Source organism: Tursiops truncatus, chromosome 17 (genome assembly GCF_011762595.2).
Source record: "Tursiops truncatus isolate mTurTru1 chromosome 17, mTurTru1.mat.Y, whole genome shotgun sequence".
NCBI lineage: Eukaryota > Metazoa > Chordata > Mammalia > Artiodactyla > Delphinidae > Tursiops > Tursiops truncatus.
Window position 1 is genome coordinate 76,978,182 of NC_047050.1, and position 16,173 is coordinate 76,994,354.

At 63.0% G+C, this 16,173-nt stretch overlaps 1 protein-coding gene and 1 long non-coding RNA gene across 3 annotated transcripts in view; one reads left to right on the forward strand and one right to left on the reverse strand.

Moving 5' to 3' along the window:
• The first annotated feature begins 195 nt into the window (after positions 1–195).
• Positions 196–16,173, forward strand: part of LOC117308739 (uncharacterized) — a 33,686-nt gene continuing 17,708 nt past the window's right edge. The window contains exons 1-4 of one of the 2 annotated variants that reach the window (XR_012327450.1): positions 196–1,063; positions 3,019–3,755; positions 3,905–10,712; positions 11,279–11,419. This is a non-coding gene — a long non-coding RNA (uncharacterized lncRNA). Of the gene's footprint in view, positions 1,064–3,018; positions 10,713–11,278; positions 11,420–16,173 lie in introns of both variants that reach the window. The other variant, XR_004522916.2, reaches the window with a different exon arrangement.
• On the reverse strand, positions 1,487–3,230 carry LY6D (lymphocyte antigen 6 family member D). The gene is made up of 3 exons (XM_033843261.2): positions 3,117–3,230; positions 2,229–2,327; positions 1,487–2,013 (listed from the first exon to the last, which is right to left on the reverse strand). The coding sequence occupies exons 1-3, from the start codon at positions 3,166–3,168 to the stop codon at positions 1,778–1,780; spliced, it is 387 nt and encodes a 128-aa protein (XP_033699152.1). The 5' UTR covers positions 3,169–3,230; the 3' UTR covers positions 1,487–1,777.

Sequence of the window (16,173 nt, forward strand, 5' to 3'; positions counted from 1 at the left end):
ATGAAAATGAAAACACAATATATCAAAGTTAGTAGATGCAGCTAAAGCAATGTTTAGAAGGAAAATTTTGGCACTAACACTTGTATGAGAAAAAATAAAGTTCTCGACATAATGGCCTATGATCCCACCTTCAGAAACTAGAACAAGAGTAAATCAAACCGCACGTAAGCAAAATAAAGGAAATGATAAAAATAAGAGCCAAAAAACCAAGGAAATAGAAGAAGAAAATCAATAGAGAAAATCAATCAACTGACAGTCATCTTGAAATTGGCTATCAGTGGTCTGATCAGCGTCATCTTGATTGTTTTAAGTACAGTTAATCTTCGTTTCCAGGGTTGGTTTGTTCCCGTTTCTTTGAGGCCAGTTCTCAGAATTGTGGCAGCTTATGTCATGGCTACAGCCTGGTCATCATGTAGTTAACTTCTTCCACCTGGCGGGGGTTTCTAACCTGGGCCCCAGGTGGCCTCGGTGTCCCTTCAGGGATGGCTGCTCTGCGGAGCCTTCCCTGACCCCGTGTGGCAGCCTCCTCCTCCTTCTGCCCCCGCAAGTTTGCTGACCGCACCCCTGGCTTCCAGGTGGGGGGTGAAGGGTCTTCTCCGGAGTTTGGCACCAGGAGGCACTCTCCTCCCTGGCTCCAGCTGGCCCAGCTCAGAGCACCCTCCCCTCTCCGGAGGCGGATGTCCCTGACCCCCCACCTCTTGATTCAAATCCCAGCCACACGGCCGGCCTGCTGTGGGATATCCCGAGGACTCGGGATGGTCCGCGCCCTGTGCGTCCCCGCCCGTCTGTCCGACCGCAGTGGCCCGTGTGTCTGATCCGGCCTTTCCACTCCCTGCCCCGGGTGCCGGGTGCCGAGGGCACAGAGTGGGCTCTGAGGGAGGGGAGAGGCATGCCCCCTTGGCAACTCCTCCCAAGGCCCGGCTCCCCGGTGGCCACCGGGGGGGGGCGCGCTGGTCCTCGGAATATTCCCGTCGCAGCAGGAGCTACGGTCGGATCTCAGCCCACGGGAGCGCGGAGCGGGAGAGACCTGCCGCGGGCTGAGGGTGTTGCTCAAGGTCACCTGGTAGGACAAGGTGGGACCCGGGCGAGCCTGGGCAGGCGGGGCTTGGCCGTGAGAGGTGGGGGAAGGGCTGGCAGGGTGGGCGGGGCGGCCCTGCAGGGAGGGGTTCCACCGCGTGGTCTCAGGCAGGCTGGTGGCTGCCTGGTGAAGAGCTACGGCCTCGCATCACTGCTCCACTGACAAACTTCTGCCAGCGCGCCTACTCAGGCCTCCCCCAGGAGGGCCCTCCTTGTCTGGGGCTGCAGAGGAGGTGTCTGGGGAGGGTCGTGTCCCCTCCGGGGGTGAAGGGTGATGGTGCCCCTCCAGGCATCATGCACGCTGCCGAGACTGGCCCTGGGTGACAAACCCTGGGACTTGGGGGCCGGTGTGTGTGGATGGCTCCTCCCCACCTCCTCTACTCCCGGAACTAGCACAGACATGACCACGCTGGTTTGCAACCATTTATTCCGGTGCAGGGCTTTGGGTAGAAAAATAAACGGAAACCAAACAGAACGAATATGAAGCCTGAAGGGAGCCGAATGCCTCCTGTCCCCCCTCCTCCCCTCGCTGCTCAGGGAGGGGCGTCCTCTTGTGCTGGGGGAGGGGCGGCTCCAAGCCTGCAGCTCTTCGTGCCGCACCACCGCCCTGCCCTAGACCTTCCAGGGGAGCCCCCAGCCAGGGTGTCTGAGCCCCCATCCTGGCCAGGGAGAGGAGGGGGTGGGGCCCCGGTCCCGAGGGTCACAGGCTGGCGGCCCAGGTGAGGGCGTGGAGGCCCAGGGCCAGCGCCAGGCCGAGGGGGGCGCTGGTGAGCAGGGCGCGGGCGGGCGCAGCGCTCTGCAGACTCCCGTTGCACAGGTCGCCCGTGCAGCACAGGGTGGCCGAGGCCCCTCTGCTGACTTGGCCCTGCAGGTTGTGCGTGGGCGTGCACGACTCCGCGCAGTCCTTCTCCACCAGGTTCCCAGATAGGGGCTCCACTGGGGACGGGCGGGCGAGGTCAGGCCAGGCACCGCCTCCGACCCCCAGGGCCTCCCAAGTACCAGTTCCCAGCTTCCATCGCCACCGTGACCGGTCAGTCACCGAGATCACTCCCACCATCCTCCCCAGGGATGATCCTCCAAGCCCTGGGGCACCGGGACAGAGCCCTGGAGTGTCCTGCAGGGGCCCCTTTCCCCTCCCCCAGATCGCTCACCCTTGGTCACCGTCTTGCAGAAGTTGGACTTGACTGAGCAGCTCTGAGGTTTCTCACAGTTGGTGGAGCTTGTGCATACGTGACACTGGAGAGCCTGGGCTGGGGGCGAGGGTGTAGGGGTTTCAGCAGGCCCCGGGGAGACCTCCCAGGGAGACAGGGATGCCTGGGTTTACTGCCAGAAAAGATTCCTGGACAGAGCCCTCTGTCACCCCTGCCCTAGGCCAGTCGCCTCTGAGGCCCCTGGGCCCCGCCAGGGTTCAGGTCTTGCACACAGCCTCAGGAGGCAGGAGGTGACAGTCCCTCTCTGCTGGGGCCCTGGCAGCCCACCCGGAGGAGCTGTCCGGTGCCGGGCATCCCTAGAGGACCAGTGAGGAGGTGGCCAGTATGGGGTGCACTGAAGACCCTTCCCCAGGGGCATCAGAGGCTCTGGGATTTGCTGATAGTGGCTCACAGGACCTGGCTGCAGTCCCCACCCTGGGGGCTGTCTCCTGGTGGGGAGCCCACGGTGAGGACCTGAGGCTACGTTGGGGTCCCGGAGGCTGTCAGGTTGGCCATGCTGAGCCTGCGGGGGGGAGGGGGATGGGTGACCCAGGAGGGCCCTGGGCCCTGGAGAGGGGGATCAGGGGCTGAACCCTGAGTATCTGTCTTTCCCCAGGAGAGGCATCTGAAGACAACTCCCAGCATCGCTCCCTCTCAGAACGTCTGATTCTTGGGGTTGATTTTCTGATTCTGAAATATTGTTAAGTCTGTGATCCCACAAAATTAAGATGCGGGGTTCACTTTGTTCTAGGGTTCACAACGCCAAGGTTCTCCGTGCCTAGAGGTGAGCAACTCCAGGCTTCCAGCGTCCGGCTCCCCACTGCCCCCAGCCCCCAGCCAGCCCCTCACCTGGCCCAGAAGCCACAGCCAGGGCAACAAGGAACAGCAGGGCTGTCTTCATCTCGGGTGTTCCCGGGGCAGTGGGAGCCCCTCCTCTCCGGAGGCCTTATAGCTGGGACCGGTGCTGGTGGGAGGGAGGGGCGGGGACCTGCCCCTTCCGGCCTGTCCCACGCCCTCCAGCGAGGCGCACCCCTGCCCTGCCAGCTGGAGGGATCTCTGCCCGCGCTCCACCACCACCCCCCACCACCCCCCACCGCCTGCCCTTCTCTGGGCTGGGGACAGAGGCCTCAGCTGGCTCTGCAGCCTGCCTCTTCTCTGTCCTCTGCCCAGCTCTGGTTACTTTGTCTTTGACCTTCCGCTTTGTCTCTGACTTCCACCCTCAGATAAGGTCACAGAGTCCCAAGCCTGTGTGGTTGCCCTGGGGGTGCCCAGTGCTGTGCTCGGGGCCGAGGGGCGTGGTGCAGGAGGAGGTTCAGGCCCTGCCTTCTTGGGCTCCCGGGGGCTCTGGGTTGCTAGGTTGACCCCCAGGGGTCCTGGGGAAAAGACTCTAGGGAAGTGAAGTGTTCACTAAGATGTCTGGACCTCGGGAGAAGGGGAAAGAGAAGCTCTCGGGGCAGGGACGTGGATGCCAGATGTGCCTGCGGAGAGGTGAGCACCAACTGGGTGAGGGATGTGAAGTCCAGCGGGGCCTGGGGCTTCGGAGGAGGGGCAGGGGCTGGATGCTGGGGAGGGGGTGGTGTGGAGGCAAAGACTCAACCCCCCGTCGTCTCCACCGCCCCTGCCTCCCATCTTTCCAGGCCCAGGCCCCCTCCTCGCCAAGTGCTCCCTCCGCCATGTTCCAGCCCGGCCCTCCTCCAGCAGCTGCCTGTGTCCTGCCTTGTGACAATTGCTCTCCATGTCTGCTTTGGTCCTGAAAGGCAGTGTGCTCTTCCAGGCCAGGCCTAGGGCCCCTCCCGGTGCAGGGTTCGGCTGGGGGCTGCCGGGCAGATCCCGCCGCACCTTCCCCCTCCAGCACTGCTCACAGGAAGGACTCGGGCCTCTGCGCGTAGGCTCCCCCTTCCCTTGTCCCTCTCCCCACAGGTTTCCCTGTCTGCTTGCTGGCCCTGGGACCCCACTACTTCTCCAATGTGCCCGGCAGACCCTGCTAGGAGGTGCGGGTGGGACCCGCAGAGGCAGGCTGTGATGACGCTGAGTGGGGCCGGGGCACCGATGGAGGTCGGCCCTGGGCCGCTGCCAGCAGCCGAACCTGCCGGTGGACATCCCCCTGAGGGTCTGGTGGGGCAGCGCCTGCTGTGGGGATCTGGGCCAGCCTAAGGCTCTTTGGAGCAGAGGCTCAGGACGGTCAGGTCTGGGCTACAGACCCCTGGCCTTTCCTCCTGGCAGGCCCCCGGGCAAGCTGGCTTCTGAGCTGGGCCTCACCTCCTCCCTGCCGAGTCAGGGGTGCATATCGTGATGCTGGGGGTCCAAAGAGGTGTGCCCAGCCTGAAGCAGTCACTGGACCTGCAAGACCTGCACGATGGTGGAGGGGTGGTGCTGCGGTGCCTTCCAGGATCCTGGGGGGCACGGGGGGGGCAGGCAGGAGCCCCCGAGGCAGCCCCGCATCAGCCACCTGAGCCCGCAAAGGCTGCCTGGCCTACTGGCTGGTCCCTGGGGCTTGTTTAAGGCAGCTGGGGTCTGGATTGACAAGACAGGTGACGTGGGGGTCCCTGGGCCCTGATCCAGAGAGGGAAAGTCACCCTGAGCTCTGAGGCCTCCCTTGGAGTGGAAGGAGGGTGCCCAGGAGGCCCTGGGAAGCAGGGCAAAGGGCTCAGTGACAGGGTGGCAACTAGCGAGGGGTGGCAGGTGGCAGGTGGGGAGTGGTGACTACTTGGCCAAGGGTCATGGAAGCTGCTGGAAAAATAGGTCTGGGGGATTGGATTTCCTGTCGGGCCCGGTGGTGCTGCAGGATCCAGGGATGTCGGGCCGGCTGGGAGTGGAGGTCTGGGCGTGAGGGAGCTGGGCAGTGGGGTCCCTGCATGTGGGGCTGGAGGGGGCCCTGTACCCCCTATCCACCTCCGTGAGGCACCTCAGGCTTTTACGTGGCTGTGTGCCCTGGTGGCAGGGCTAGACACTGGAGCAGAGGCGGCAGCTGGTCCTGTTCTGTGGGAAGGAGGCCTTTGCCCCAGCAGGGCTGCCCACGAGGACGCGAGCTGCCTCTCCTGGGGCTTCCTAGCAGAAACATCAACCCCAGATACACTTTACTTGTGGGAGAAAGTGGGTGATTCCATGACTGGGGCTCTCAGAGAACTGGGAGTTACCAGGACGGTGCAGTCGGGGAGGGCTTCCTGCAGGCAGTGCTCTGGCCACCACGGTCTTAGAGGCCGGGTTCAGGGGAGAGAGGAGCCCTGAAGCTCGTCCCCTACCAACCCCTTTCACCGGTGAGGAAATAAGGGCCAGAGAGGGCCGGGCTGGCGCCAGGTCATCCGGGAGTGGGGCAGAGACTGGCTTGTTTCTGTCACCACTGACCCCTCCTTCCCTCCGCCCTCACATGCTGGAGAGAGCAGCTGCTTTCCAGAACCCGAGCCCTCCTATCAGCCTGGGTCCCTAGACCTGACTGTACCAGCAGGCGTGACGCCCAGGAGAGGCCTTGGAGGGAATACTACCCCCTACACCCACCCCCAGCCCTGCCTGCTCCCTGAACTCAGCTGGCCAGGAAGCCAGACGCCAGGACAAGCCCAGACCTCTGCCTGCAGCTGAGGTTCTCCTGCCCGGGCCCTCTCCCTGCACCTTGCCTTCCTGCCCGCTCCCCCTCGTCTCAGCCTGGGCATGGGAGAGGGGCAGGGCCACTGGGGTTACACAGAGCAGGAGTGTGGGGCATGGGAGAGGGGCAGGGCCACTGGGGTTACACAGAGCAGGAGTGTGGCCCAGAGAGGGAAGCGCCTGGCCCAGCGTGGCACAGCAGGCACCCCAGGCCTTCCAAAAGGCCCCCAGGCCTGCCCTCCAAACCTCAGGCCGGGACAGGCTTCTTCAGCTCAGGCCACCATAAGGGCAGCCCCGGCCCCGGCCATACCCCCAAACCTCCCTCCACCTCGAGGCACCCCATTCACCCCCTCCTTCATTCCTTCAACAGAGTTTTAGAAGGACTCAGCACGTACCAGGCACAGAGGGTGCAATGGAGACTGAACGAGGAGAGACAGGTCCAGGCTTCAGGGCCCCCTGACTAGCTGGGGAGACGTCGAGGGGGTGGACACGTGATGCTCTGTGTGTACCCCACGTGAGCATGATTATCAGGGAGGCCGAGGGACCCAGGGGGGCTCTCCCCGGGGTGGAGTGGGGAAGGGCATCCCGGCAAGGCAGCCAGGGTCTGGCTCAGGGGCCGTGCATGGCCTTGGGGGTCATGCTCCCTTTCTGTCTCTCTCTCCTTCCCCAGCTGGAGTGAGGTGACTTCCCCTGAGTCAGGCAGCGGAGTGATGCAGGGTTTCCCTTGGGCTTGCTCTGTTCCTGTAAGTCACACACCTGCAGCATACGGGGCCTCCCTCAGCTGACATACAGAGGGCAGGGCCTTGCCCAGGGTCACCCAGTCAGTGAGTGGGAGCCAGAGCTGGGCCTGGCCCCCCAGCATGGGGCTCTGACCCTCACCCTGGCCTCTCCACTCATCCTTCCTGGTGCAGGAGAGTTGCCCTTACACCCAGGGCCGCGGGCCTAGATGTAGGTCTCTCTCACCAACTGCCCAGGGCCTGGCGTGGCCCCATCCATCCTAGATCATCCCCTGGGGCCCTGGCCACCAGCTGCCCTGCTCCAGAGACACCTTCTCCCCATCGCTGGGCGAGGCTTCTGGGTGCAGTTAATATCCTTGGGCTGGGCCGGGGGCTGGGGTCCAAGGCCGGCTCTGCCCCTCTGCACTGGCCTCTCACACATGCGGGGCCCCTCTTTCCTGCTCGGCCAGACGGAAAATCCAGGGAGTAGCGACATGGGCAGCGTTTCCCTGCCTGGAAGCACAGCCTGCTGCCCGTGGGCAGCCCTTCCCTGCCTGGAAGCACAGCCTGCTGCCAGGAGTGGCTGGGCAGGAGCCCTAGGGCCAAGGGAGAGCAATCCCCCTGAGAGAGGCCTCACGGGAGCCCTGCTCACAGCAGCTCCTAGGGCCAGCACTGGGCACCTCTCCACGGAGCCCCACACGGGCCCTGACCGTCAGCTTCTCTGGCTGTGTCCCTGAGAGGACACTGGGACTTGGGGATCTGGGTGATGAGGGCGAAGCCCTCAGGTGTGAGCTGCGTCCTTCCGTGAAGGCATGGGTATAGGTTCTGGGGTAGTGACCACAGGGCCCTTCTCACTTTCCACCCTCACTTCTCTGTCCTCACTTGCTCCCAACACCTACCCACCCATCCACTCATCTATCCATCATGCACGCATGCAGCCATCCATCCATCTATCCATGTGTCCATCCACCCATCCATTATCCATCCATCCACCCTCCCCATCCGTATATCCACTCATCTACCTATCCATCCATGTATCCACCCTTCCTTTTATCCACGCATTCATCCATCTTCCATCCGTCTATCAATCTATCCATCTGTCCATCCATCCATTCAACCATCCACCATCTACCCATCTACTCATTCCACTTACATGTCCTCTAGGAAATAATTACAGTGATGTTTCTCTATCTCCTCTCTCCTCTCTCCTCTTCCCTTCCTCATTTATACACACACCTACCCCTGACAAGAGAAAACAGTAATTCTCAAAGACCACGGAGTGAAACCTGGTGGGACTCTGAGAGCCTTAGGTCTGCAGGTGGTTGGCAGGCAGCTCTGGAACTTGCAACACCTGACATGCAGACACTCCCTTTTCATTTAAGATTATGTTAACTGGGGAGGAGAAGGGCTTTGGGAGGACATCACTGATCCTAGCCCTTAAGAGGGGAATAAATATCTAATATAAATCATGCGCTCCGTATCTGTCCGTCTTTGGCACTAGTACCTCTTACACAGGGCAGTGGAAATTCCTTTCCTTGGCAACCCTCCACCCCTGTCACTTTGTCCCCTGCCCCTTGGGAACAGGAAATGACCCCTTTTTGGGTGCTGCCACTCTTTAAGCCCCACTAAAATATGGCCAGGACAACCTAGAATTTAACAAAAAGGTTTTTTGGAAACAGCTGATGAAACTCTGGAATTGGGACTATGTGTCGGGGAAGTCTTCAGTCTGCAGTGAGACCCCGATTTCAGACGTGGACAGCCTCTCTGCAGACCCTGCATTTTGCAGACACGGTTCCCAGGCACAGGGCGATGGGAGCCAGCAGGGCGGCGTCTGCAGCAGCCACGTGGCCTGGGAGCTAGTGGCACTCTGTCCTCACGGGGCCGGGCGTCTGCTCCTCCAGGCTTCAGGCGGCTGTTGAGCTTGGGGTCTGGAACAGCCCAGCTCCAACGCTTTCTGCTCAGCTTGGTGGCCTCAGGGACCCGGCTCTGGCACCAGTCCTGGTCCAGGAGTTTGCATATTGTTGCAGCCCTCTCTGGGTGTGGGTACAGCCCTGGGGCAGGGAGGTGGGTCCCAGTCTGGGCCTGCCAGGAGCTCATGACTACAATCCCAGGGGCTCAGGGGATCAGAGGGTTTGTGCCGTCATAACTTTGGATGTTATGTAAGAAGGGAGCAGGGGCAGCCTCCCTGGCTGGAGGAAAGGTGACTCACAGAGGCCCAGGAGCCCCCAGGGATGTGCCCAGAACAGAGGAAGCAGCTCTGACTGCGAAGCCCAGGGCACACGGAGGGCCTGGTGCTCCAGGACCCCTGCTGGCTGGCGGTCTGGGCTTCTAGCCCAGAAGACTGCAGAGTCACCCCTGCTCCCAAGCCCTCTGAGCTCCAGCTGCCTCCCTGCCCTCCCACCCCACCCTCCCTCAGGGATTTCAGAAATAACAGGTCGAAGCCTGAGCCTTCCACAGATGGCCCCACCCCCGCGCCCCCTAAATGCTCCTCCCTAAACCAGCAGCAGAAGCGGGGGCTCCAGGGTCGGAGCCAGCCTCCCTGCCCCGCTGCCCGAGAGCCCTGCTCTGCTGGCACGTCAGGTGCCCACCCTCAGTCTTCCCGCCGGGGGTCCTCTTGAAGTCCCTCCAGCCCTTCCCTACCTCCGGGCCCTTGCACCTGCCGTCCGGCTGCCCGCCTGTGGTCAGGATCACAGCCGCAACCTCGCCCTCTGAGAGGCCAGTGAGCCCTGCAGCACCCGACCTCCTCCCGAGTCCCCGTCAGAACTTGCGGGCCCACCTTTGCTTGTCGGTTTGCGGGCTACGGCCCCCAGGTCTGCTGTGTCACCGTGGTGTCTGTGTCCACGTGACCTCTGAGTGTCTGTTGATTTAATGACTGGGGGGCACCTGTAGGTGGGCATAGAGAGAACTCAGGCTTGGGTGCAGACCACCACTCCCCCACCAGGAGCTGGGGGGCCGGGAAAGGGTCCGGAAGGCTCTTCGTGCCTCAGTTTGCTCATCTGTAGTGAGGGAGAGTGAGTGCCTTCATCTGGAAACAGCCCCCTTGCCCCACCCCTACTTCTGAACACAGAAGCTCTTGGAGGAGGTGGCCATGAGTCGTCATGTGGCGTCCAACGTGGCTCTCCGTTGGGACTTGTAGGGGTGGGGCCTGCCCCAGAGGGAAGGTTGGTCAGAGAAGAGAGGCAAGAAAGGAAATTTCCACTTTCCTTAAGAGAAGAAGCCCCAAGCTTCTAAGGCTGGGTGGAGGGGTCCAACCCTGAGCTCCACCTTTGCTACTGGGATGGCTGCCCCATACGTGCCCCATAAACACCTCTTCCTGGGCCTCTGGGCCTGGCTGTGCTGGGGGCTGGGAGGGCCCCCAAGGGAATCCTGACACCCTTATTGCAAGGCAGGGCACCCTCAGCCTATCTTGTCCCCCAGACATAGCCCAAGGTGCAGACAGCGGGCAGGAGTCCCACAGGAGGGCAGGCCCCCTCCCACTGGCTTGAAACCTCTGCTGCCCTGCACTTCTCGGGACTGCTGTGCTCCCCGACGGAACGGCCACCACTGCCCTGTCACAGGAGCAGGGACCAACAGTGGCTGGGCACACAGGCTCTGGGGCCAGAGACGTGGCTGCCGGGAACAGGAAGGGCCTTCCTCCCTCTGGGGCAGGTAGACGGGCTCCTGAGGAAGGGCCCTGGGCAGACGTGTGGAGGAGCAAAACCTCTGGAGAGCCAGGGGCCTTGGGCCCTGGGCGGAGACTCAGAGCTCCGGGCGCCTGGCGTGCCCTGATCGGGGATGTAGGATGGGCAGGGGTGGGCACAGAGCTGAGCACCCCTGCCGGGGTACACTGAAGCCCCGAGGGGCTACCCGGGGGGTGCCGTGTCAGCCCCCAGCACGGGATTTGCTGAAAGCATGTTTCTGCCTCTCTGGCCCAGGGGGTTCGGGACAGAAGTTGGCTTCCTAGAGAAGAGGGAAGTGCTGCGTCCCCACCTGAGCATGTGCCTTGCTGAGGACCGCCCCATAAAGCGCCGCCTGCCCCTCCAAGGCACAGCGGGGCCCCCAAGACCGAGGACGAGCAAACTCACCAGACCCCACGCCTCAGACAGCTCAGAGCAGCCCTGCAGCTCTATTCCTTCTCTCTCAGCACCCTGCGGGGTCGCCTCTGGGGGAGGTAGGGCCACCTCCCAGTACCGATGCCCCCCCCACCCGTGGGCAACCAGGGTACCATGGGAAAGGTCTGACTTCGCCTGGCAGGGGCTGGCAGGGGCACCAGTGGCCTTCCAGAGGCTCCGTCCCTCTCCGATTTCAGCACCCTGAGCCCCGGAGGCAGGAAGGAAGGAGACCCCGTGGGTCTGTGATGCATAAATGCTCTGGCTGACCAGTGGACAGGAAGGTGGGAGAGCGAGGCGGCTGGAGGGACCCTGACCCTGCCTGTCACTGTCACCAGCAGGCCCTACTCGAGAGCTTGGGCCCCGGTTCAGCTCGCGGCTGCTCAGACCTGAAGATTGGAGGAAGGAGGGGCCTGCCCTGGGGGTGTGAGGGGAGCCTGGAGAAGGCAGGGTCTGGGTGTGGTTGGGCAGGGCAGGCCGGGGTCCCAGCACAGTGCGAGGTGCCCAGGTCAGGGGTCCTGCCACCCATGATGTGAGGTGGGGAGCCCGGGAGAGGCACCCCCGCCGGGCTGCCGACCGAGGCCAGGCGTCCCAGCCATCACCCTCCTTGCGTGCCCACATCTTGCAGAATCCATGGACCGCCTGCTCCCTCCCTCCCAAGTATTTTACATGGACTCACTCAAACAGGGAAGCCCATGCTGGGGCCTTGCTGTGACGGTGTTGTTGGGCTGCTGAAGGAGTTTCTCTTAACCGACCCTTGCATGGACACGTGAGTATTACAAACAAGGATGGGTAGTCCCTGCCCCCTACAGCCCTGGGGTGGGCCCCACTGTGGGGATTCCTGCTGGAGGGCGTGGTGTCCCCCGAGGGTCTGGGTGGGCCGAGGAGAGGCCAGCGGGGTGTGCAGGCGTGCAGGGCGTGCAGGGCGTCAGGGCGGGGCGTGGGTACTTACCAGGGCGCATAATCACACAGTACTTGTTGGGCGGGGCACTCCACCAGAGGCTCGCAGGGCTCGAGGCCGCAGCACTGCAGGGCCTGGGCTGGGAGGAAAGGAAGCAGACCCGTGGTCAGTCTGGGCTGGGGGCTCGGGCGGCCACTGGGGTGGGCAGCCTGGGGGCCCGGGCCTGGGGCTAGACCGAGCGCCCCCTCTTCCTGGTCCCCTGGGACAGGCCGAGGGGCAGGGACTGCTGTGCTCCACTGGCCCTGTGTGTGTGAGCGCCAGTCTGGCAGCAGGAGTGCGGGCAGAGGCGGTGGGTGGAGGTCTGCAGGCTCCCCCGGGACAGAGACGACCTGGGTCCTCTTCCTCACTGCCCCGTCCCTCTCTGGGCCGCAGTGTCCTTACCTACAGGATGGGGCTCCAGGCTCAGGACTGCTGCCTGCACACAGTAGGTGTTAAGTGTTGTTTACTAACAGGAAGGAAAGGCCTTGCCCCTCAATGCCTGGGGCCTGCTGGTGCACCCCACCCCAGGCCGATCGATGGGGAGTCTGCAGCAAAAGGGCCGGTCCTGGCTCACCCCTGAATGCTGAGCAGCCGGCCCTAGGTCCCACCGACAGGGAGACCGGGACAAGGCTCCTGTCCTGGAGGCCCCAAAGGCCGTGCAAGGGTGGCCGCCCGAGGTGCAGCGCGTAACCCCGAGTGTGCTGGCGCGGAGTGTGCAACAGACACTCTGTGGGCACTTGGCCGAGAGGGACCACGGTCTTAACAGAGGGTGGGGGCCGTCTGGGAAGGCTCCCTGGAGTGGGTGGCCCTGGAGCTGGGCCTGGACAGATGAACAGATTTTTACTTGTCATCTGGGGAAAGAACCCTCGGGCAGAAGGTGCAGCCTGGCGGAGGCCAGGCCGGCGGGGACCAGGCTGCGAGGACCCAGGAGCTGTGACAGGGCGAGTGGGCAGGTGGGAAAGCGAGGAGCCCCTTACGTGGGCTGCGCTGTAGGAAAGGGCGCCTCTCTGCCAGGGCTCGGGGTAGGGGGCTGTGGGGGACCCGGGCGGGGTGCCCCGTGGGGTGTCCTTGCCCACATGGGTCAACTGATGTCAAATCTATTTCCGCCTATGGGGAGGGTTGGGGCGCTTGTGGCTGGACCACAGGCAAGCAGGAGGTCAAGCTCAGACCTCCAGAGCCCCCGCCCCGGGCTCGGAGGCCGTACCTCCCAGGTCAGGCTTCTGGAACTCCCCAAGAAGAATAGGCCTCTGTGTCTCAGGGTGACCCCCGGCCGCTCCTAATCCTCTGTGTGCAACTAAGTCCTGGGCGCTGGTGGGGTGGGGAGAGACTCCTAGCTTCCCTTGACCAAGAACCTTATTGTGCCTCAGTTTCCCCCACAGGGGTCCAGATAGTCCCTACGTCCTTGGGCCGTGCTGAGCATGAATGGGTTAATGCTCCTTAGGTCCCTGTGCTATCCTGGTGTCAGCCTCCCAGGAGCGCTGAGCCCTGGAGGACAGAGGCGTCCCAAGCCCGCCTGCCCCCTGCCCTGCTCCCACAGCTGGACCCGGGGCACAGGCGGTGGGGCGCCTCCCCAGCACCGGCTCTCTCTTCCCACTACTCACCTCTGCACCAGGCTCTCTTTTGAGAAGCGACCCTGCCCACTGCCCGGTCCACGGAACCAGCCTCACACCCTTGCCCGAAAGTCCCCTCCACCTATCTTTCCAGCCCCCCCAATCTGGGACTGATCCCCAAGGTGGCTCCTTCCCCTCTGCCCTCTACCCCCGCCCCCCGCCCCCGGGCCTTCCCCGACAGCTGGCGGCTCCACCTCAACTCTCATCCCCCAGCCACCCTCAAGGCAAGCCACAGATGGGGCTAATTATCCCCGGATGATAATTATTCAGCTGATAATCACGGGCTGTACCACCCACTCCTCAGGCCCCGTTTCCGGTGGCCTTAAAAGCATCAGGCGCTGGGGTTCAAGGGCATAAAACCAGGTCATCAGGCAGGGGCAGAGCTGGGACTGAAGGGGGGCGACCGGTTCCTTTCCCTGGTTTTAGCACCAGTCCCACCTCCCAGAAATCCCAGGAAAGCAGGACAATTGGTTACCCTCACTGGAACCAAGGTCCCCCTGCCTGGCCCAGAGCTCTGCCGCCTTGGACCGCTCGCCAGGGTCCTTCGCCCCACAGGAGGCAGATATGCCAGAAACTGTGCCCAAAGGGACACCAAGGTCTCCGTGTCTGGCTGGTCAGGGAGCAGCCACGAGGGCCTCTCCCCCCAATCCCTGCAGCCCCCCATCAGGCTGATGCCGCAGACCCTCAGACCGCAGCCAGCCCTACCCGGCACCTCCCACCCAGGTCAGCGTCCCTTACCCAGGTCAGTGCACAGCACAGCCGGTAGCAGAAACACCAGGAGTGGCCTCATCGTGGGGCATCTGCCAGCTAGGACTGGGAACACAGGACACCGCCTGTGTCCCCCACAGCCGACACCGGGGGCCTTTATACGGCCGGCTTCCTGGTCAGGCAGACCTAGGAATTTAGCTAGAGGTGAGCTTGGGCCAGCCAGGCCAGCCTGACTCATGCCTCCCGGGCCTCCCCTTGCCCTGCCCCCCAGGGGCCCCAGGGGCTCTCAGAAGGTCTGCTAATCCTCTCTCTGCCTGTCCCTCTGTGCTGAGCCTTCGGCCTCCCTGTCTCTGCAGTGATCGTGAGGCCCCAGGTTGGGCTGGGAAGAAGGCAGGCAGCACGGGCATGGGGACCCGCTCTGGGAGTCTTAAGGACAGGGCCCTGCCCTGAGGTCTGGTCTGGGGGTCACAGCTCTGCCCTGGGGTCTGGGGGGACACGGCTCCCCCAGAGCTCTTCTGAGTAGGCATAGCCATCTCCTCTGGGCCTCTCTCTTGGGCCAGGGCCGGCAGGGAGGCATTTTAATGGGGAAACTGAGGGGCCACAGGCTGAAAGCTGGCTCTGGACGGGCCTGTCAATCCGTCGCACAGATGCACACGGATCACCTGGGCTCTGGCGAAACGCGGCTTCTGACCTGGAGCCCCGGGTGGGACCGGAGCCTGCATTTCCAGTGAGCTCCTAGGGTGCTGGTGTGTGCGCCCAACTGACCAGGGACAAGCGGAGCCAGCGGCGTCCCACTGGGAGCTGCTCTGCTGCCCATCAGGCCTCCAGGCCAGGCTTGAGGGACTGTGGGTGACAAGGGTGCCCTGGGGGATGCAGCAAATGGCCTACTCGCACGGGGCTGCCCCCACTTAGTGTCTTGGGGTGGGAGCTCACATCTCCTGGTGTCTCTACTCCATCCCCTCCCAGGGCGCAGCCTCTCTCCTGGCGGCTACCGGCCCCTCCCCAGTAACTATAGCCACCCTTCCGGATGCAACTCTGACTGGGCCGCAGGGCTCTCTGAGTAGCTCTGCCCTCACATCCGCCTCCAGGGTGGACCCACTCATACCTCCAGGCCCCCCTCGCCCAAGCCTGGCCTGTGCCCACGGCCCTCTCGCCACCTTCCCCTCCCCGGCAGAATCACCTCCGTCTAGAACACCGTCAGACCCCCGCCCTGGCCTGTGTCCTAGAGGCGCCCGCCTGGAGCCTGCACCCTTTCCCAGGACCCCTGTGGGGGGACCGCTGCTTCACCCACCCGCAGAGGATGGGCTGAGCTTCTGGGTGCTCATCCTCAGGCCCAGGTGTGGCACAGGGCAGCTGTTGGTGGGGGTGGGAGGTGGAGCTGGCGCACAGGCTGGGGCCACACGCACGCAGGGCCAGCCTTGCAGTGCAGGGCAGCTCAGGTCTCGGAGCCGGGAACCTAGACTCGCGCTAGACGGTCCAGATTTTGTTTGTTTGTTTGGGTTTTTGTTTTTTCCGCGCCATGTGGCACGTGGGATCTTAGTTCCCCGACCAGGGATTGAAACTGCTCCCCCTGCATTGGAAGCACAGAGTCTTAAGCACTGGACCGCCAGGAAAGTCCCGTCCAGTTTGTTTCGATGGTATTTTATTTTAGCTTTTTAAAGCCTCTTTTAGAGCTGTCATACTTCTGGCTCTCCATTTACCCCAGGCCCCAAAAGGTAAGGGTGGGTAAGGAAACAAAGTTCTGATCACTTCCCCTAAAACTGTGCACATCTGTATACCGAGATGGGACGGACACTGAACAAGCAATCCTGGTGTCCACACCACCCCCTCCATCCACACCGTCCACACCACCCACTCCGTCCACACTGCCCACTCCGTCCACACCATTCATCCATCCACACCACCCACTCCGTCCACACTGTCCACACCATTCACTCCATTCGACTCCGTCCACTCCTTCATCCCTCCGAGCTTGGTGACCTCCTGCGGCCACGGGCCATGGCAGCAGCCAGGCCTTGCCCAGCAGCCCCTGGCTTCCCTGGCCTGAAGCCCAGCCTTGCCTGGAGCTGTCCTGAGATACGGACTGGACTGTGAAGCCTGGGTGACTTCCAGACTCCACCTCAGCCCTCAGCCCAGGCCTGAGGAAGTTCTTTGATCTTGCTTCGAGGGGCATGTGGCTGGGAAGGGCACGATGGAGCCCAGACTGGGGCCATGAGCCTTTTGTTTGCAGCACCAGGCAGTGGGCCGGCCCTAGACCCAGCTCAG

What these genes read in the sequence shown, in the direction of transcription:
- LY6D (XM_033843261.2), bottom strand. Translation starts at nt 3,168, where the DNA reads ATGAAGACAGCCCTGCTGTTCCTTGTTGCCCTGGCTGTGGCTTCTGGG. An exon ending in GGCTGTGGCTTCTGGGCCAG is followed by an intron (nt 2,328 to 3,116) that starts GTGAGGGGCTGG and finishes CCTCGCCCCCAG; the next exon opens with CCCAGGCTCTCCAGTGTCAC. An exon ending in CTGCAAGACGGTGACCAAGG is followed by an intron (nt 2,014 to 2,228) that starts GTGAGCGATCTG and finishes GCCCGTCCCCAG; the next exon opens with TGGAGCCCCTATCTGGGAAC.